At 45.5% G+C, this 20,759-nt stretch overlaps 1 protein-coding gene across 1 annotated transcript in view; it reads left to right on the top strand.

Annotated features, from left to right (window-relative positions):
• Window positions 1–1,947: 1,947 nt before the first annotated feature.
• The window catches only part of CACHD1 (cache domain containing 1), a 238,420-nt gene continuing 219,608 nt past the window's right edge, over window positions 1,948–20,759 (top strand). The window contains exon 1 of the mRNA XM_028142357.2: window positions 1,948–2,204. Coding sequence (XP_027998158.2) covers window positions 1,959–2,204 — 246 coding nt within the window. The 5' untranslated portion in view covers window positions 1,948–1,958. The remainder of the gene's footprint in view (window positions 2,205–20,759) is intronic.

Below are 20,759 nucleotides of genomic sequence, written 5' to 3' on the forward strand. Positions count from 1 at the left end.
TTCAAGAATCATGTTTACAGCACCTACTTTGGGCTTGGTCCTGAACTAAGTGTGGATGGTGGAGTGACCGATTGGTCCCTGCCCCAAACAGGCTTATCTTAGTTCTGATATGTGTGAGTTATGCAAAGCAAACATGGAAGGTATAACATGATCTTGTGCAAGAGTCTGATTTGCCTCTCTCAAGGGGGCACAGAGTGGAGAGTGTCGCCAAACGAAAACAGAGTATATAGCACAGACAACACTGATTTGGGAATTCAGATGACAGACACACAACCAGGTAAAATGGACCAGGGGAGGCTTCCAGGAGGTGTGTTTGTAACCCAGTCTAGTCAAAGACGTAAGACAGCAGGTTTTGCTGTCAAGGGAAGAGAGCACTTCCTCCAGGTTCTAGTCCTGCTCCCACCCCTCCCGGTAGCCCTGATCTTCCTGGGCATGGCTCTGTGTTCTAGGAACCCACAAGCAGCAAGCTCACAGGTCTGGAAGGAAGAACGGCAGCTTTAATAGCCCCCAGAGAGGCTCAGCCAGGCGTCAGGGGGAAACCGGAAGGTTAACCTTTCTTGCCTCCCTTGCTCCAGAGAAATAGATGTGTGTGGCAAGCTCCCGTTCAGGTTCAGCAGTGTTGTTGGCGTTTTGTTTTGTTTTGTCTTTGCTTTTGATGGGATCAGATGGTTCATTTTCAAAGAGAGACTGAAAGAACGATGTCATATATAAGAGCAAGAGCCTAGGAGTCAGACTTGTGCTTCAGTTCTGGCTCTGCCTCTTATCCCCTGGGTGATCTTCTGGCAGTTTACCCCACCTCTCTAAGCCTCAGTCTTTGTTACCTAAAAATTTGGGATAAAGATAATGTACCTCATAGGGATGTGGTGGGGATTAAAGGATAAGGTTACAAACCCCAGAGCACATTGCAGGGCACAAAGTAGCTGATTAAAAAAAAAAAAAGAAATCTGTTGATGCCACCAGTGCTAGCTATTGTTATGGACATCGAAGCAAAGCAGAGGACGCATACACGGCAGTCCCCTCCTTCCCAAAGCTCTGCCGGGCAGAAAGCCAGGGTCCTGGAACTTAAAAGGATTTGGGGATGGGGGGGACCTTGAACGGGTGGGATCCTGGAGTCCCTGGCGTTGGCAGAGGCGGGGAGAGCTGGGGTGGGTCGCAGTGCCCGGCAACCAGAGGGTCCAAGTGACCCAGCCCTGGCAGGGCTGGTACCCGGGAAGAGAGCCTTTTCTCCTGCCTCTGGCGTCTCCGGGGGCCAGTTCTGGGGCGGGAGTGAGGGAAAGAGAGGAGGGGCGACGGGGGGAATTTCCCCGCCTCTCTTGCTCCTTCCATAAATCACCGCAGTCTCGGTGGCGGCGGAGCCGGGAAGTGCGCGGAGCCGGAGCGCAGCGTGGTGGCACCAGACACCTCCCTTTCCCCCACCGCTTTCTTTCTTTCTCGTCTTCTTTTTCTTTTTCTTCAAACCTCCCCCTCTCCCTTCTCGCTCGGTGGCTGCCCTGGCCCAGCAGCCCGATTGCCGCTCCGCCTCCGCTGGGTGCTGCCGGCCGCCCTCGCCGCTGCCGCCTCCCTGCGCCCGGACTCCGGGAAGCGAAAGCTCGGCGGCTCCCGGCTTGCGCCCCGACTGTTAGACCCGCGGCTGCACGGCCCGCGCCCCCGGGGGCAGGCGCCGCCGTTCTTCCCGACGCCACAGCGTCGCGGGGCCGCGCGGGTGTCCCGGGCACCGCTCGGGGGCCGCTTCCTCTCCCGCCCGCCGCTGGAGCTGCTGATGGTGGCCGCCCGCGCTCCCGCGCTGTAGCCGGGCGCCCCCTAAGTTTGGAAGCCGCCGCGGCGCGCGCAGAGGCGTCTGGACCAGGGGAAGAAAGTTTTGCGGGGTGCGCCGAGCGGGCCCTGGGCGCACCTCCCGTGGCTCTCTCCCCGCTTCCCGGCGCCCGGAGCCCGTTGGCGGGGAGTGGGGGGGAGGCAGCATGGCCCGCGAGCCGGAGGAAGAGGAGCCGGCGGGGGCGGCCGCCCTGGCCCGCGGCGGCCGGGGCTTGCCCGGCCGGGCCGGGGCGGGAGCGCGGCGGCCGTCCCTCTGGCTGTTCTGCGTGGTCGCGTGCTGGCTGCTGGGCGCGGTGGCCCACGCCGACTTCTCCATCCTGGACGAGGCGCAAGTGCTGGCGAGCCAGATGCGGAGGCTAGCGGCAGAGGAGCTGGGGGTCGTCACCATGCAGGTAAGGCGCCCCCCCCCATTGCGCCCCCAAACTTGCCAGGCATTCTGCCTCTCCTGCGCAGAGCCCCTTCCCCAGTGCAGGTCCCCCTTGACCGTGCACCGACCTCTCTGGCACGCACAGCCCCCCTCCCCCTTCCACCGGATACCTCTGTTCTCTGCACAGGGTCCCCCCACGCCCACACGCACACCCACTCTTCCTTGCACTCAGGTACTCCTCCTCCCTTTTTCCTCTGCAGAAGCCCTTGCCCTTTGCACGGGTCCCACTTTCCCTCCCACCCAGCTCTTTTATCTCCGCAAGGGTTCTCCGATTCCCTCGCACCTCCTTCCCTAATGTGCACGACTCTCCTCCTCGGTCTTGTTTTTACCCCGTCGCCCCTGCAAACTTCCCTTCCCTCTTTGTGTACCCATTCCCGGGGCAGACGGCCCCGCCTGGCTCGGATGATTTGCCGAGGCCCCCAGCCTACCCCTTGTCCACCTCCTGGTGTCCACCCCTACCGCGCGCTTTCACGGGCGCCGCGAGGGAAGGCACCCGCAGCTGCTCCCGGCCCACCTGGGTCCCTGCGGAGACAGGCTCTGAGCGGACTCCGAGCTCCCCGTCCCTGCCCGGGGGCACTGGGGGGAGGGGTTGGCTTGGCAGATTCCTGGTGGATTCCCGACTCTTGTCCTGTGGGGGAGACTTTTGTTGTTACTGCTATTGTCCGTTGCGTGCTGTCCGCCCTACGATTTTTGTTTTGTTTTGTACCTGCCTCTTGGGGGTGGGGAGTGGGAACACAGTGAGTGAGGTTCCTAATTTTCCGGTTTGTTTACCGTGCTGTTCCTCCCCGGGAGGGGAAGGGGGCTCCCCAAAGAATGAGGGGGTCTATCAAGGAATCCTGACGGTGTTACTAATAACCAGCCACACAGCGGGAGTAAACATTGCTGCACAGCAACCGCCTGGAGATTGTGTCCCGCCGTGGTTTTCACCGACGCCTGGGCTGGTAAGGCCCCCTAGATGGGGCGAGGTTGAGATGGCATGAGGAGTCTGAAACCTTTGCTGTAATGTTCTTCAGGAAAACAACCTCTTATGCCTTCTAACAACAAGGGTGATGAACACGGTCTTCGAAAGAACGAAGTTTCCAGGAATGTGTTCTTGGAGTAGGTTTCAGGATTCGATTTTCCGGTGACCACCCGTCCACCTCCCACCGGGAGGGAGAGGTGTTCTGAGTCACTTAGGCGGGGTTTTGTGTCGCTTTGGTAGGATTCAGGTTTCTGACGCCTTTTTTTTTTTTTTAACCCTCTTCCCTGCGACCTCCCCAGTCTCCTCCCAGGATGATGCAGTTTTCCCAAAGCAAGTTCTGCAGACCTTTTACACTAAAGTGAACGACAATTAGAATTACCATTATTATTGTTTAACAGTTAGGTGAGGTTGAAGAGTGGTTGGTTTGCTTGAACGAGAATTCTGCACAGTGTGTCTTTGCAGACAGCAGCCCTGAAGTGCAATAGAGTCTGGTTCTTCATTTGCATAGTCATAGACAAGCTTTTAAGTTACCCCACTGAACTGTCCTTTTCTATGCAGAACTTTCAGGTTCAGGTCTAGTTATAATTTTCTTCCATAGACATTTTGTGGTCTCTGATGATTGTTGACAGAGTTCTTAGGAGTGAAGCGGCTGTTAGAGGAAATAGAACTAAAATGTTAGGAAGAACACTGGTGAATGTTTCCATTTAGAGCACAAACAATTGCTTTTTTTTTTTTTTTTTTTTTTTTTTTGCATGGAGGCACCTCTTTTAATAAAGGACACTTCATATGTTGCTGTGTTGGACTGTGCTTGTAAGATTAGTAGACATTTGTCACCTTCAGCCCATAACTGGGGCTGGACAAGGGAACCCTAGGATTTTTAATTTTTTTTTTTACCCCCTTCCCCATATAAGCTAAGGACTTGCTTTCTCTAAGATGCTGACAGCAGTTTTACTGTTTCTCACCCGATCCTTGACAAAAGGTGAAATCGGATCCTAACACATTGTCATTTAGGTAGGGATCCAAAGCAAATGTAGTTTTAAAAGGCTTCTCTGTTGAAAAGGAGACACTTTAGAAAAAAGCCCTGATCAGTGGGGGGTTTGTGCCCAAATGGCCCTTTATCTCCTCCCAACTGGCCTCTTTCTAACACCTTTGCAACCTCATTGTGGAAACTGGCCTCCTGGGGACAGGGTTTTGTCTGGCAAAATGTGAAGTGGCTTCTCTCCTTTTTTGAAAGGAGAAGCACATACTGTATTTAATATTTAAATTCCTCCTCCTGAGCTGTACTTGGATCTGCCACTTGCCTCCATCTGGGAAAATTGGGGAGAGTCTCTTTTTAATTTCGTTAGACTGTCAGCTTTTTTGGGGTGGTGGGGAGGGTACTTGTAAAATAAAATCTAAGGCAGGTTAGGTTTCTGACCCATAGAACAAAGATTGTGCGCCTCACATTTCCCTCTGTAATCCTCTGGAATTTGTTCAGTGGGACTGAAATTTTGTGGGGTTAGTGACCTAAAGTGCAGATTATATAGTCCTCCCTGTGGAATGCTGAATTTTATAGCTGCAGAGCTAATCTGTTGTTCCGAGGTAGGAGGCCTCATGTGGACAGTAAGGTGAGCTGGGCAGACTTCCATGTGAGGAGGCTGGGGAAAGCTTGTGTCTCTTTGCAGGGGAAAAAAAAAAAAAAAAAAAAAAAGCCCTCCCTTTGAAGAAGGGATTGACTCCTTTCATTTGACCTTGGCATTTCCAGCTCAGTGCAGACCTTTCTGGACAGCATCTTATTTGATGAGAAACGTCAAAGTCAGTATATATGTAAAAAGCCTGCATTCAGACTTTTAAATTGCTCCTGTTGGGGCCGAAATTCTCCAAAGACTTATTTTTTTTTCTTTTTTAGTTTTGAGAAATGGCAAAGTAAGTCCTGAAGCGAGGCCTGCTGCACATTTCGAAAGGCAGCACATACACTGCTCACAGGAGGTTGCAAGGGGTAATTTTACAAAAACAAAAACCAGGCCTTCTTTCAGCGCTGTAGTTTCCCATGACAAGTTCTTATGCTTGCTGATAGAGAAGACAGTTTGAAAAGCGGTCCATCTTAAAGATTTTCTTGGAAAGGTTTCTTTCCTGGAGGCTGCCTGCTCTTGTTTTGTTGTTGTTGTTCCTTTTTAGTAATGGAGAAAATTTTTTAAAGTCTTGAAATGATTGGCACCAACTAATTTTGCCAGTGCCCTGGGAAAGCTGTCACTGAATACTGACCCCCTGGCAGCAGGCATCATACATCATGGGTAAAAGTCAAAAAACCTAATCATCGTTTCCTCAGGGGTCTGGTTGAGTGAAACCATCTTCGTTGTGATCTGGGGAGCAGAGAATGGCTGTGTCCAGGGAGACTTGCTTCTGCTTATTCACTCATGCAACAAGTTTTTATCAAGCAGCATCGTGGAGGGGAAAGAACCCTACATTGGGTTCCAGCGTCGCCCCTTGCAAGTGGGATGGTCTTCACCTGCAAATTTGGGAATGGTGTTTCTTCCCAGAGATTTGCTCTGTGGACCTAATGGGAAGAGTGCACGTGGAGGCACCTGTTCGTGTGAGGCTGGGGCTGGGAAATGTTGATGGGTGTGGTTGTTCTTAAATGGAGAACTGTTCATTGAAAGCTTACTGTGCACAGAGCACTATGCTAGGTGTTTAGCAGATTTACAAGGAGGTATTCCAGCACAGCCCCGTACATTTATAATCTGGAGGAGGAGGTAAGATAGCATGCACAGGTAAAACAGTTAAGCAACAATGCCTGCTTGTTAGAAGGCATGTCTGGCTCCGGGAGCCATTTCACCAGGCACTTATAAGGCCCATTTAACATTATATGACAATACAGGCTTCCTAACAGCGAGGGCCTGGCACACAGCCAGTGTGCCCGCCTTGATGTTAGCTCTAACACAGCTCTGCTGGGCTGGGCATAGTCACTGTGAACTTGGCAGGCACACCAGCAGGTTGGTCAGACAGCTGCTGTATGTGGCCTGGAAGGGGGTGGTGGGAGGTCCTTCCAGTAGAGGCAGAAGAAATAACCAGAAGCACAAACTAGGGCTTCCACTCCAATTGCAGAAAGAGCAGCAGCCGGGACAGATGTGATTTCAGAAACTGAAGGGCTCAACTGGGGTGTGGTGTTCGCTGAAAACATAGAGCACTGTAAATAGTGGCTGCAGCTGAAAGTGAAAGGGCGGCCTCCTCTGTATGCAATTGGACAGCATTGCATGAGTGCATCGTTCATTTTTGCAACAAATGTTCAGCAAACTTTGGAGGAGGGGGCTTCTCCTCTCCGAGGGGCCTGGGGTTAGACTAAGCTGGGCAAGTAGGGTGAATAAGGCCTGACCCGTGCCCTTAGCTTTCAACTGATGATGGAGACAGACAAAAGCAGGTGTTATGATATCGGAGGTTAGTGAGAGGCAGAGAGGTTTTAGAATGCAGTGGGTTAGTGCCATGGAGGAGAGAGGAACAGAGCATTATGGGAGTACAGAAGAGGGCTGCCCAAGCCCATCTGGTGAGGTCACAGAAGGTGGCTTGTCCTCTCTCGGTCTTTCAGTGAACTGTCTGCCTACACAGGCCAGTCCTGAAAGCAGCAGCAGCTTCAAACATGAATGGTATCCAAATGAGTAGTTCATCAGACACTTCTAATTCCCTTTGATGGCATTGGACAAGGTAGTTGGCATATCCTTAAATGCCTGAATAGGGGGTGGCTGTGTCTTCATGTGGACCCCATGTCTTGTTTCTTTGGGCATCACCCCTGGAGCTTCTGCGGTGACTGGACATAAACATCTTGGTGTCTTTCCTGTAACTGCATGCTGATACGCAGTGATGTTTAGGTAAGGTTTGTATTTTTCCTAAAATAATGTCCATTATACCAGGAACGTCATGTTTTGGATGCTTTGAATGTCTGCTTAGGCAATATAGAATGTTTTAGGGGTGAGAAATCACCTGTATTTGCAAATAGTATGGTTTGATTCTGTCTAGGCCTTGTGTACAGTATAAGCCTTAGTGGACAACCTGCTGGCTTGCTCTCTTCTGAAAGTGAATATTTGGAGTGGAAGGAAGTTGACGATTGATGGATGACTGATTTGAACTTGGAAAGCATGAGCCCAAGAAAAAGCATGTTGAATGACTTCTGATGGAGTATCCCAGTTGTGCTCAGGACTTCCTTCCCTTCCTCTCCACTAACACCTGTCTTATAGCTGGCATCCTTGCCCGTGCTTACGCTTTTCGTGCCAATCATACTTGAGTCTGGAGGGGTGTGGGGGAGGGGAAGGAGATGGCTTCACACTTTATAACTTGGTGCTATTTCTGGTTGCTGCTTAAGGAGTTCCTTCCTTGAGCTTAAGTGGATGAGCAGACAGGAACCTTGCAGAACTCGGGAATTTGGGGGATTATGTGCAGTGGGGTTTACTTTGCATCTGTTTGGACCCGGTGTAAAAACGTGTTGAAATCCAAAATATTGAAGGGGCAACAGTTTAAAAATAAATTCTTATTTTTCAATTACAACAGTTTTGAGTCCGTTCATTTTTTAACTGCGTAATTTCCAGCACATTACTAAATTGCCCTGAACTTTAGCAGTGTCTTCATGCTTCACTTGGTGAATGGAGAGAAATATATTTAAAAAAGTGTCTAGCACAAGGTCTAACATGGGAACCGTCAGTAAACAGACATTCATGTGGGACAGTCTGTGTAGTGTCAGGGTACAGAACCTGGAAGGCAACAAACATGTCGCCCCCCAGGCCTGGATGAAACTGAAATCTGGTCATTGGCACCTGCGTATTTCAATGTGGTCAATCCTCTGTCCCAGGGGTTAGCAAAGTGTGGCGCACAGACCTCAAGAGAGGTGGTGCAGAACTACCCCTTGGGGTTTGTGAAGAAAATATCAGGCCTGTTATTCATAGTTATTTATTTACTTTTAAAGTTTTGTGTGTCAAAGATTTGAAAAACAATACACCAAAGTAAAGAGAAGAGCATTAAAATTCCCCTGTATCTTCTCCAGCTCCAACAGTTATTAACTTGTGGTCAGGTTGGTTTCATCTCTGCCTCCACCTAGTCTTTCCCTTCCCCCTGATTATTTTGAAGTAAATTCCAGATAGCACATCATTTCATCCATAAAATCTTTTATTGCGTCCTTCTTTAACTTATATATTTCTAAATGTTTTATAATACACATAATATTGGTACACCAGCATGAAGAATTTGCAGTCCACAAATAAATACAAACATTTTGGAGGGTGTATCCTTACAGATTTTTTTGTGATGATATGTCTAGCCCTTGATAGACAGCTAGTATTTTTTGCCCGGCAACCTCTTCAGCCTTCCAGATGTAATGCCCAACCTTCTTTCGGGGAGCTCCCCAGGGATCCTTTTTTTCTCCCTTACACATGCCATCTGGCCCTCGTTTTCAGGCTGGGCTTCCCCACAGGCTGCGAGGTTCCATGTTTTCTTAGTGCCATGCAGTGCGAACCATGGCTTCTTACTCCTGTTCCCTCCCCGTCCCGAGGAGGAAGGAGAGAAAAAGGGACAAGGCAAGGTGAACTATAGGTGGGAGAGAGGGGCGGGTTGACAAGGAAAAGCTGGGCTAGATATATATTTGTCTAATAAGCAGTCTGTTACCACATATTCACTGGGTCCCTCATTTTGCAGAACTGGGGCCTGGAAGAGGGCAGGAAACGTATAGGACATCCACCTCTCCTCTGAGAGAAAAGAACCTTATCAGGGAGGCTAAGCCAATTTGTACAGGTCAAGACAGTATAGAAAGAAATTCTAAAATATGGGATCTAGATGACAGCCAGAGTCACTGAATCCCACATCGACACGGGGTCCGGTCCGTTGGACAAATGAGTGACGTGGGCCAGGTGTAGGCCAGTAAAGACGGGTGTTTGCTGTTGTAAACTGGAGGGCACGTGCCAGGGAAGCAGGTGCTGCTCAGCTCCTGCAATTACTGCCACTGGCATTGTGGGTCCACTGTTGCCACATGACTCTGTGTTTTGTGTGTGTGTTTTTTTTTCATGAGAAGCTGGATATCTGGTTTTTAGACGGAATCTCTTGATTCTGAAAAATATTGGCTACTAATTCAGATTTTAAAAAGCAAACCAACAATAAACAGCGTGTGAGCCAAACCCAACATGTCTGCAGGCCGGAGGCCACCGGTTTACAGGGACTGGATTAGAATGATTCCCTGGGTTCCAGGAGGTGACGTCGGTGCTGGTGTGTAAAGGTTATGCGGATAGAAAGGAAGACATTCTGATGGAAGCGTTCTCACTTGGATTGCTTCGGGAGGTGAGCTGCCCGTCACCATAATTACTTTAAAGGAATAGTTGTTGGATGTTTACTTGGTGCCAGGTTCATTTCCGACACAACGAAGGTTATGAGAGAGGAGGATGCTTAGAGGAAGTATGTTAACCTTTTGGTGGAATGGAGAGGGATTCTGGGAGTCGTCCTGTAAAAAAGTGGAATGAATAGGAGTTGGTTAGTCAAAGAAGGGACTTCCCAGAAGTCTCCTTGGTAATGGCACCTTCAAGGGATGGAAAGGTGGCGTTAAGGTTTGGAGGTTAAAGAGCTTCAGGGAAGAATGGGTGCGAACAGGGCAGAGAAGTAGGACAGGAGTCACACATCCTGAGATCCTCGGGTCTTACCTGTCAGTTGAGACTTATATGGCAGGTATAGACTTGAATAAGAAAGGAACCTACTGCCTTATGTTGATTAGGGCTTAAACAATGTGGCCAGTACCCTATTTCTCATTCTTTGCATGCCCATGGCTGGCAGTAGCTCACCAGTGTTTGAGTTGGGAACTAGCTGCTGAGTCTCTTGTATTTGGAGATGTGCTCTGGGAGAGAGGACCTGGAAATCTGGAGAAAGCCTGGTCCCTATAACTCAGATGAAGCGATTTAGGATTCAGCCACCAGCGGGCAGAGCCTGCACCGTATGGAGGCTCTGCCTCCCTAAGTTCAGTTCAAGGAGGGCCTTTGTGGTCTTCCTCCTCTGGTTCGCTCGCACACTGGCTGGTCAGCTTCCCACTGTGGTCTTGTGGTCTCCCTGACGGGCTGTACAAATCCAGGCTCAGCAGGCCTGTCCTTGGCACGCCTTGTCTCCTTGACCTCCCAGGCCCACAGATCACTTGGTGGCATGGGAACCCGGAAGGACCAGAAAGAAAGTCAAATCTACCTCCCTGCCTCATTTGCAGATGAGAAACAGGCCCTGTGGGAAAGTGGCTCTCTGAGATCACACCAGTAGGAAGTGGTAGACTTAGAACTCAAGTGTTAGTTTTAGGACTCTTGCTTCTTGAGCCCTTTCACAATACTGTGCTATTCTGCCTGGCTGGTGTGGTCAGTGGTTGAGCATCGAACTATGAACCAGGAGATCACTGGGCACTGAGTCAGGGCACATGCCTGGGTTGCAGGCTCGATCCCTATTAGGGGGCGTGCAGGAGGCAGCTGATCAATGATTCTCTCTCACCATTGATGTTTCTATCTCTCTTCCTCTCCCTTCCTCTCTGAAATCAATAAAAAACATATTTAACAAAACAAAAACAATACTATACTATCTTTTGGGAGCTCCATTTTTCCAAGACAAGATTCCCTTAAAATGGAAGCAAACTTGCATTCCTCTCTTGGAAAAAAAAAAAGTTTGGCTTAGTTATTTTATGGCTGAGAACTTAAAGCTGATAGTCTAATTTGTCAGCTGACTGGGTTTTTTTTCCAAAGTTAAGTTGTTATTTAAATACCTAGAAGTCAGTGAGCCACTGTAGAAACACAAAAAATCGAGGACTTATTGCAGTGTTTTTACATATTTTTTAAAAGAGCAAATATAAATGGTCAATAGCTATTTATAATTCTGAACCTGTACCACCAAAATTAATTTTTTTATTAAAAAGGTAAAGAAGCCGAAACCGGTTTGGCTCAGTGGATAGAGCGTCGGTCTGCGGACTGAAAGGTCCCAGGTTCGATTCCAGTCAAGGGCATGTACATTGGTTGCGGGCACATCCCCGGTGTGGGGTGTGCAGGAGGCAGCTGGTCGATGTTTCTCTCTCATCGATGTTTCTAGCTCTCTATCCCTCTCCCTTCCTCTCTGTGGAAAATCAATAAATATATATTAAAAATAAAAAATAAAAAAATAAAAAGGTAAAGAATAAAAAAATAAACAAAAACTTAGGCGAGGAACGTGTGTGTGTGTGTGTGTGTGTGTGTGTGTGTGTGTGTGTGTGTGTAAAAGCTACAGAAGGAAATTTCAATTGTAATTTTCAGGCAAAGTTCTATTTTGGAATTGAATTTCAGGACCTGTATCTCTCTTCATAGTCACTAGGAGTAAGAAGTAAATTTGTTCTTTTTCTTCCTTCTCCTCCTCTTCCACTTCCTTTTCCTCCTCCCCCTTCTCCTTCAAAAATTGCAGTAGTGTTAAGGGTTGTTTATTTGACTCCATAATGAAACAAAATGTCATCATGTCACGGGAATGACTCTTACCTTGTCCTCTTTGTTCTGAGTTCAAAAGAAGTTTCCTCTAGTAGAGATTTAGGTGGTGAAACAACTTCTGAGTTAATTACAGGTAGAAAAGCTCCACCACCTAAATACCAGAGTGGATCGACTGAAAGGTAGCTGGGTCCATAGTTTCCCTGGAAATACTGTGCTTTATTGTAATTGTAGGGTAGAAGCCAGTAGAGTAAATTCTTATCTGTTATATGTGATAACCTATTGGTTCTGTTCCAACCGTAACAGTTATTTTACAGACTCCGTCAAAGACCAAGACTGCAGCACTTTTTTTCTGGATTTCCTTGGATATTTTCTTAAATGTTATTTTTGCGTGGAGTATTTTAAAAGCTACTCCGAGGCCCTGGTGGAAGGGCAGTGGAAATCGGTGAGCCAGTGAGAATGAATCTGAATTTTTAATTAGGCTTTGAGTTGTTTCTTCAAAGTGCGGAGCCATCATTAGTGATGTAAGTCTTGTTGCATTAGCAGAGACTGACATTTTACTTCAAACGGGGAGAGTGCAGCTGTCCTGTGCAGATAAAAGTTGCCAAGTACGGAATAGCAAGGTGGATTGGTAGATAATTAGCTGTCCCCACGTTACTGCCGCGTGGAAGAAGCCTGCCAGTCATGGGCAGGAAGCAGGAATTATTAGGGGGAAAAAATCCAAGTGTGTCATGAAGCAATTTGGAATCACTTCGGCTGTGGCAGAGCTGATAAGGCGTATGTTAAGGAAACAAGACAAACCTAGACTAGTATATGATGGCCAACTTTCTTTTTTTTAAAAATTTAATTCAAAGGAGGGAGGGCTAGAAATTAATGATCCATAAATACACTGAAGTACAGATCCATCAGTCTGCTCTGACGCCGTGTATAAAATAATAATCAGTTTAAAATAGTCTTCATATTTCCATGTCACTTGAAAATAAAGAGGGGTTTCTATATGGAAAAGAAATCCCAGGGAAGCCATGTAACCTTGAGAATTACTGTGCTGTGTATAACCACAAAAAGATATCGGAAGAAGAAATTGTGAAATATATCACCTCCCTGATATGTGTTACAATATTTATAAATGGTTTAAGGATACTTTTATGGCCTTCTTGGTGGACTATGTGTGTTCTGTAAATTTTCATATAAGTTTTACCTGGTCATCACATTTATCTCTGGGAAATGAGAGATGTAGAAAGACCTGTTGGGTTTTTTTGTCCATCCTCAATCATTTGCTAACTCAGATGAAACCTCATGGAACATTTTTGGCCCCCGCTCCGGGATATTGGACTCATTTGTCCTAATTCCATCCCTGTTTACTGATTGGCTTTCTCCAAGGCCAGTGTCTCTCCTGGCCCAGAAGCAGGAGGTGCTGAAGTGTGGGTGCTGAGTGTGTCTTGGGTAGTGTCCTCTGAGTGAGAGCTGCCCTTGGCCAAGCCAGGAGAGCCAGGTTTTGGCTTTTTGCTGCTGCTTCGGCTCTCTCCCTGGGAAGCTGGCACTGGGTTGTTGCTGCCCTGGGCAGATTTGGAGAAAGCTGGGAGAACGGAGGTGTTTGACAATCTTGGTTGTTGGATCCAGAGTTGATTGGATCCTCTGTGAAACAGGGATATTTGCCCGGTGGTAGTCTTGGAAGGGAATAGATTGTGCTGACTGTGAACCAATTTCATTGGTCATGGGTCCAGATCCCTAGAGATAGCATAAATTCAGGGTGACCGGCAAGGAGGCCTGGATAATAAATGTGAGCAAGAGTTGTAAACAGTAAAGCTTTGTACAGATGAGAGTTAGTAGGGCATGAGCTCCTGCCAGAAAGAGCCCAGATGTATTCATCTGTAGTCCTGGTATGGCTAGCACTGTCTCTGGCATATGGTGAAGGCTCAGAAATGTCTGGACTACAGAAATTGTGTGCCCGTCTTTTAACAGTAGACTTTGTAACTTTCTAATAGTTATTATAGCAAACGTTTACTATGTTTCATGTGCTAATATCATTACTTTAGTCTTAGAGTGAATTGTCTGGAGCCATTACTTGCTACTAAAGATTTAAATGTGTCTGATGACTGAAAGTGTCTAGCAGTGTATCAAGCACATTAGGACTCCAAATATTAGGTGCTTCTGATGTGTAATTTCTTCATGTTAGAGAAAGTGGGGGGAACGTATATTGAGGATATTTAGGAATATAAAAAAATGCAAAAATGTGTGTGTACTTGCAAATTATGTGCTTAGAGCTACTTTCTTTGCCCTAGAGGTTAAATTCATTGGTTAATTTGCTTAACAAATATTTATCGAGCACATACTATATGCCAGGTACTATCTTGGATTTGAGTTCAAGGTTAAAAAAAAGAGAGAGACATGGTATCCCTACTCTGATGGAGTATACCACCTACTAGAGGAAATCGACATTAAAGAAATAATCATGTAAATATAAATTACAGATTTTGAGTAGTGTTATAAAGGAAACAAGGACTATTAGAGTGCCTTTAAAAATGTCAGCTCTGTTACTTCTTTGCTTAAAATTAGGCTGTGATATTCCATTGTATGTATATACCATAGTTTGGCCACTTGGGTTGCTTCCATCCTTTGGCTGCTGTAAATAATGCTACTATAAACATGGGTAGTGCAAATATTTGAGTCCCTGCATTCAGTTCTTTGGGTCCATACCCAGAAGTGGAATTGCTAAATTGCTATATCATGTGATAATTCTATGTGTAATTTTTTGACGGACAGTCATACTGTTTTCCAAAGTGGTTATACCATTTTATATTCTCATCAGCAGTGGGCAAGAATAATTTCTTTACATTCTTGCCAACATTTGCTTTTTTTAAATATATATATACAATAGCCATCCTAATGAGTTTGGAAATGGACCCTTTGGTGTGGAGTTCCATGAGTTTTAGTGAATACGCAGTCATGTAACTATCACAGTCAAGGTACATAACAGTTTCATCAGGCCCCCAAATTCCCTTTGTAGTCAGTCCTCCGACCCCCTCACCTGGAACTCCGTCTCTGTAATTTGACCTTTGCCAGATTGTTATATAAATGGATGCATTATGGTATGCATTTTGAGTCTGGCTTCTTTAAATTTAGCATCATGCATTTGAGATTCAGCTATATCATGTGTGTATATCAACAGTTCATTTCTTTCTGTTGCTGAGTAGAATTCCATGGTGTGGGTGTACCACAGTTTGTTTATCCATTCACCAGTTGAAAAACATTTGGAATTTTTTGAGGTTATAAATCTATAAACATTCCTATATGTTTATTCATGTACAAGTTTTTGTTGGAACATATGTTTTCCCATCTCTAGGGCTGGGATTACTGTGTCATATGGTAAGAGTATGTTAAACTTTGTAAGGAACCGCCAGTCTGTTTTCCAAAGGGGCTATATCATTTTGTATTCCCTCCTGCAATGAGTCCTGGTGGCTCCATATCCTCGCCAGGACTTGATTGGGTCAGTCATTTTAATGTCACCCAGTGTACAATGTATGAAGTGGTATCTCATGGTGGTTTTAATAAACATGTGCTAATGAATAATGGTGCCGAGCATTTTTTTCAGGTGCCTGTTTGCCATTAATCTTTAGAGCTGTTTTTTGGTGAAATGCCAACACCTTTGCCCATTTTAAAACTGGGTTCTTTTCTTACTGTTGATTTTTTTAAAACAATTTACTGATTTTATTACGTTTGTAGATTTGTACAATGATCACCACTATTCAGTTTTGTAACATTTCTGTTTTCTTTTCCATTTATTGAGGTGACATTATTCTCACAAGGAAGTTGCTTTTATTACTTAAAGAATAATGATGCCCAGGATTAGAAAGAATAAAGTGTAATCCAGCTCAGATACAAATCTTTCAAAGGACATCGTGGACTTTGCAGTTCTTGTTTTCAGCTCAAAACAAAGCATTGTTTAAAAGTTTTGGTTTAAGTGGCCTGTGGATTCTTAGATTAAGTCACTCAGGCAATCAATCTGTTAGTAACCACTGATTGAACTCCTCAGAGGAGGGTACAGAGATAACAGAACAGAGTCCCTGCCTTTGAGGGGCCTTCATTCTAGAAGGGGCGGGGGGAGGGGTGTAGATATTTAAATATGCAAAAATTAAAGATAACGTTGGCTTAGTTCTTTGAGGGAGATAAAGGTAGGTTAATTCGGTTTTCAAAGGAGGCCTCCCTGAGGGCGGCGGCTGTTTGAGCTGAGCTGAGGCCTGAATGGTGTTGAAGTCGCTCTCCAGGACCTGGGGGGAGGGGTAGGATGCACGGGGCCTGAGAGGAGGATGAGGTGTGTGTGTGGGGCTGAAAGAAGGCACTGAAGGAGGGTGGGAGTGGAGGAAGATGAGAGAGAACAGGATCCCTGTGAAGACCAGAGTTTGGATTTTATTCTGGCTGAAATGGGAAGCCGTTGGAAGATTTTAGGCATAAGAGCGATGTGATTGACTTTTGCTTTAGAAATATCCCTCTGGCTATTGGGTACCCTGGTTGTATGGGGTGTGGGTGGAAATGGAGGTGGAGGTGGGGGAGACAGAAATGGAGGTGGAGAGAGTAATAAAGGTATTTATTCTTCATGGAGTGGTATCACCACATTTACCTTTGCAATTTCATTTAAATATGATAAAATTGTATTGTTTAATGATGTACTTCAAGCATGTCAAACTCAAAGGCTAACATGGGCCAAATAAAGGAGGCATGCGCATGCCCATAGGCCGCGAGTTTTACATGCTTGATGCACATCAACAAAGGCTCACTGGGCCAAGGCTATGATTTAGTAGGATGGCTGCAATAGATTAAAGACTCAAGAAAATAAGACTGTTCAATATGGAAAATATGAGACAACATTGATAATCTTCACATTTACAGATATTCTCTGCTGAGCAAATGATGAATAAAGGCAATCGAGATCTTAGCTTATTAGCAGTGTAACTTTGACAAGCCCCTTTTTTTCCTCTTCATAGCCTCAGTTTTCTCACTCTATAAGTAGAAAAATCATACCTGTCTCAACCCTGGGTGGTTGTTAGGGTCACAGTTATATGTGAGTTGTAGACTCATTGTCATCATCATCCTTGTTGTCAATGGATATTTTGAATTGTAAGTAACAACCCATGCCAACTAAAACTGCCTGAAAGGATAGAGTTTGTTGGCTTAAGTAGCTGGAAAGTTTACCGATAGATAGTGTGCGTGAGCTTCAGGCACAGTTTGATCAGAGCCCTGGCTCCGTTGGTTCTCCGTTACTCTCCAGGCTCTGTCACCCCGTATTAGGTAAATCTCAGGCTGCTTTTGCCTATTGTATAATGAGTGCAGTGGTTCCAGACCTCTCACTCAAGGATATTTTTTCCATTGATTTTTAGAGAGAGTGGAATGGAGAAAGAGAGAGAGAGAGAGAGAGAGAGACAGACAGACAGATAGACATTGATTGGTTGCCTCCTGGGGCCAGGGATGTGCACAGGCTGATGCTAGCCAGTTAGCAACACCGGCCAGGGCATGGGAATTACTTTGATCATTTTGGCTAGCATCTTAGTTAGGCTGGACTCTCCCCCACCTCCTTTTAATAATTTAATGGATTATTTACTAGGAAATACTTAATGTTGGCATGAAAATCTGGGTCTGCTTTTTCTATTTGGTTAGTAGAAGAACCCAAATCAATTGGTGTGGAAGGCAGTTCTAATATATATTAGAATATAATGTTAGCTTTATGTGAGATGATTATGGTTTGGAATTACCCATGCTGGTGGAGTTTATAGTTTACAAACCTATTATTACAGATACATCCTAATAACGTAATATGTTTCACGGCATAACATGTTTCGGACAGAATTATATTCCTAAGCACCCTGTAGGAGATACTTTATAATTTGTGTTTTGAAAATTTCAGTTTTTTGACCAATCTCCATTTGCCCATCCCTTCTTTTTTGTTTGGCTGTGTCTATTCCATGATGGCGTTTAGAAAAGTCATGAAGAGAATTGCTGCATCAAGATGTGGTTATTAATCAGTCTGCATTTAGTTCATGTCGTGATTGAAACTAAGTAATAGTGAAGACATTTTCAAATGAAATAAACACACATTTTATTGGATCTTAAATAATTTTTGAGACATTTGTACTTACAAAATAATTGCCATCTATTTTGGACTAAGTTATCAAGAATTCATTATTAAGGGAATCTCCTTATGACGTAGTAAAATATTATCAAGGAGTTTAGTAAAGTATGATAAGTATCCTTTTTTAATTTACCCTCCAAAAACTTGTCTTCCATTGGATCTGATTCAAAAGTTACAGGACTGGCCGAAACCGGTTTAGCTCAGTGGATAGAGCGTCGGCCTGCGGACTCAAGGGTCCCAGGTTCAATTCCGGTCAAGGGCATGTACCTTGGTTGCAGGCACATCCCCAGTAGGGGGTGTGCAAGAGGCAGCTGATCGATGTTTCTCTCTCATCGATGTTTCTAACTATCTCTCTCCCTTCCTCTCTGTAAAAAAATCAATAAAATATATTTTAAAAAAAGCAAAAAAAGAAAAACACAAAAGTTACAGGACTGGAATGTAACAGAATTTTTAGTTAGCACGTTCATAGGTTATTGAAGTAAAAGTTATGTGGTGCCACTTCCCATAATATCTTAACGTTGAATCAAGGGATGGGAAGCCTGCATACTATCTACCAAGCAGGGTGCCAGATTTTGTAATTTTAGGTCTTCCATTTCATTAGAATTTGATCTTTATACACTGGTTCTCTTAGAGACTAAGATCAAAATTGTATAGATAGGCATTGGACCATTTCTTCTTAGTTTTATGATCACATTAGAATTCTGTGAATACGCTTTTCCTTAAAACATTCACGTCGCCACATAACACCTTTAACACTGTAGAAATGATTCTTGTATCTAAACAATTGAACCAGGACAATGAAGTAAATGATGACATAAATCATCTTTCATTTCACATATATGAATATCTATGGCTAGCTTGGCATTCTTGTAAATGTTGAAGGTAGCAATTGTCAACAAAGCACAGCTCTGTCTTCCTGGAGCAGATATTCTCCTGCGGAGGGATGGGGCGGGGGTGGGTGGGGGGGGCAGTGTTAGTAAGCAGTCTGGGAACAGTGGGGGCCAGGGTTGGGGGCAGGGAGATTATGCGAATGCAATGATTGAGACTTTTATTCTAATCCTCACCTGAGGATATTTTTATTGAATTTTTAGAGAGAGAAACATTGATTGGTTGCCTCAAGTACATGCTGACTGGGAATCGAACCCACACTCTTTGGAGTTTGGGAGGACACTCCAACCAGCTGAGCCACCTGGCAGGGCAAGACTTTAGCCTGATGAATGCGGAGGGCTCACAGGAACTGGAGGGATTGTCTGAGGGATAAACACTTCAGGCTAGTCTCTCCCAAGCCACGTTTCTTGTTTACGACCTTTTTAGAAGACTCACAAGTGGCCTGTAAACAATTACCATGCTTTATTCTTCCTCTGTGTGTTTTCTATAAACCCTTCGCTTGGATTTTTATTTCTTGTTTTCTAACTGAGCTGCCTGGGACTTACCCCACTCTCCAGTCTCCTAGGACTGGCCTGTCGGGCACGGGGAATGCTTACCGTCCTGGAGGCTTTGTGGATGTGCTTCAAAGGAAAAGCCGTGGATAGGTAGTGCAGAGGCCTTGCCAAACAGTGGTGAGAAATCTGAATGCTTCCAGGTATCCTCAGTTTACAACAGTTTGGCTTCCAAAGCTCATTTCAGAGTGTGTTGTTTGAAACATTCACGCAAAGGGGTTATAAAAGCAGACCCAGCCCTGGCCAGTGTGGCCCGGTTGGTTGGAGCATTGTCCTGTGTACCGAGAGGTGGTGGTTTCGATTCCCGGTCAAGGCACATACCCAGGTTGTTGGTTTGATCCCCAGGTCGGGTGAGTATGGGGGGGGGGGGTAGGAGGGGGGGAGCTGATCGATGTTTCTCTCTCACATTGATGTTTCTCTCTCAAAAAAAAAACAAAACATTTTTTTTTTTTAATTAAAAAAAATGTAGACCCACTACCCAGGCCAACTCACAAAAGCCTGTTTCCAGAAACTAATTTTTAATGCAAGCCCTTCAAGCCTCAAGTTTCTCATTGTGGAAGTCCGGGGTACATTCATGGTGATAGGGTTACGAGAGAAGATCTACGAGAATACCTGGCAGAGCGGCTGGTGTCGGAGTTCTCACAAAGTGTTAGCCTTTTTCTATGAAGGGATATGTTGCTGGTCTTCAAAATTTAACGGTCCAACCCTCACGTCTGGGTTTTGAGCAGCAGTGAGGGTTTCGGTGTGTGGGGATGAGAAATGAGTAGGACGAATCTCCTACATTATTAATGGCTGGGAAAAGGGAAGTGTTATACAATATTACCTACTATTGATTGAGCATTTACTATGTACTGTTGCTATTTTTCATTGAACTCAGAGCCCCGTGGACTAAGCTCGCTGCCAAAATGTCTGCCTGTTCCTACTAGTCTTGGCTGAAGGGGTTGGTTCTTCAGGTACTAATGGCTCTGTTTTCCGTCCCTGCCCACTTCTTCTGTGTGTGTGTGTTTCTTTTTTTTCAATTTTGTCCCTGTCTAGAGATCAAGAATGCCTATTTGGGGACATTTTTGTCTGTCACTAAGCAATTTGAGCAAAAAGGAAAATGTTTTTCAAATTCCTAAAGGCCAGACCAGCCTTCTCCCTGGTAGTGCAGGTCTGCTGGGGCCCGTTTCCTCTTGAAATGCCTCCCTGTGATGTTATAACTTAAAAGATGGAGGGCCGTTTGATCCAAGCCCGGGATTTGTTGGCTACAGGGTTTTTGTTAATAGAAAACATCCATGCACCTCTAGGGGGGAGAAATTAAAGCACATACTTCTTCCTCTTTGACCTTTGAACCCTTGCCATTTACATCAAACACTGGCTGGGAGAGAAGGCTAAATTAATAATCTGTGATAGCTCCCTCTCTAACAAGCCTCACTTTAAACCTGGCATTTTCTCCTCAAACTGATGAGTTTCCCTCTCTCAGAAGACGCGTGTGCCCTTCAGACATCTGAGGGGAGAGTGTGCACTTTGGTTGAGCAAAGCACTGCTCTCCCACAGTGATCCCATTCAGTGACTTTCAGAACTCTTTTGTCTTTCCAGA

Source organism: Eptesicus fuscus, chromosome 9 (assembly GCF_027574615.1).
Source record: "Eptesicus fuscus isolate TK198812 chromosome 9, DD_ASM_mEF_20220401, whole genome shotgun sequence".
NCBI lineage: Eukaryota > Metazoa > Chordata > Mammalia > Chiroptera > Vespertilionidae > Eptesicus > Eptesicus fuscus.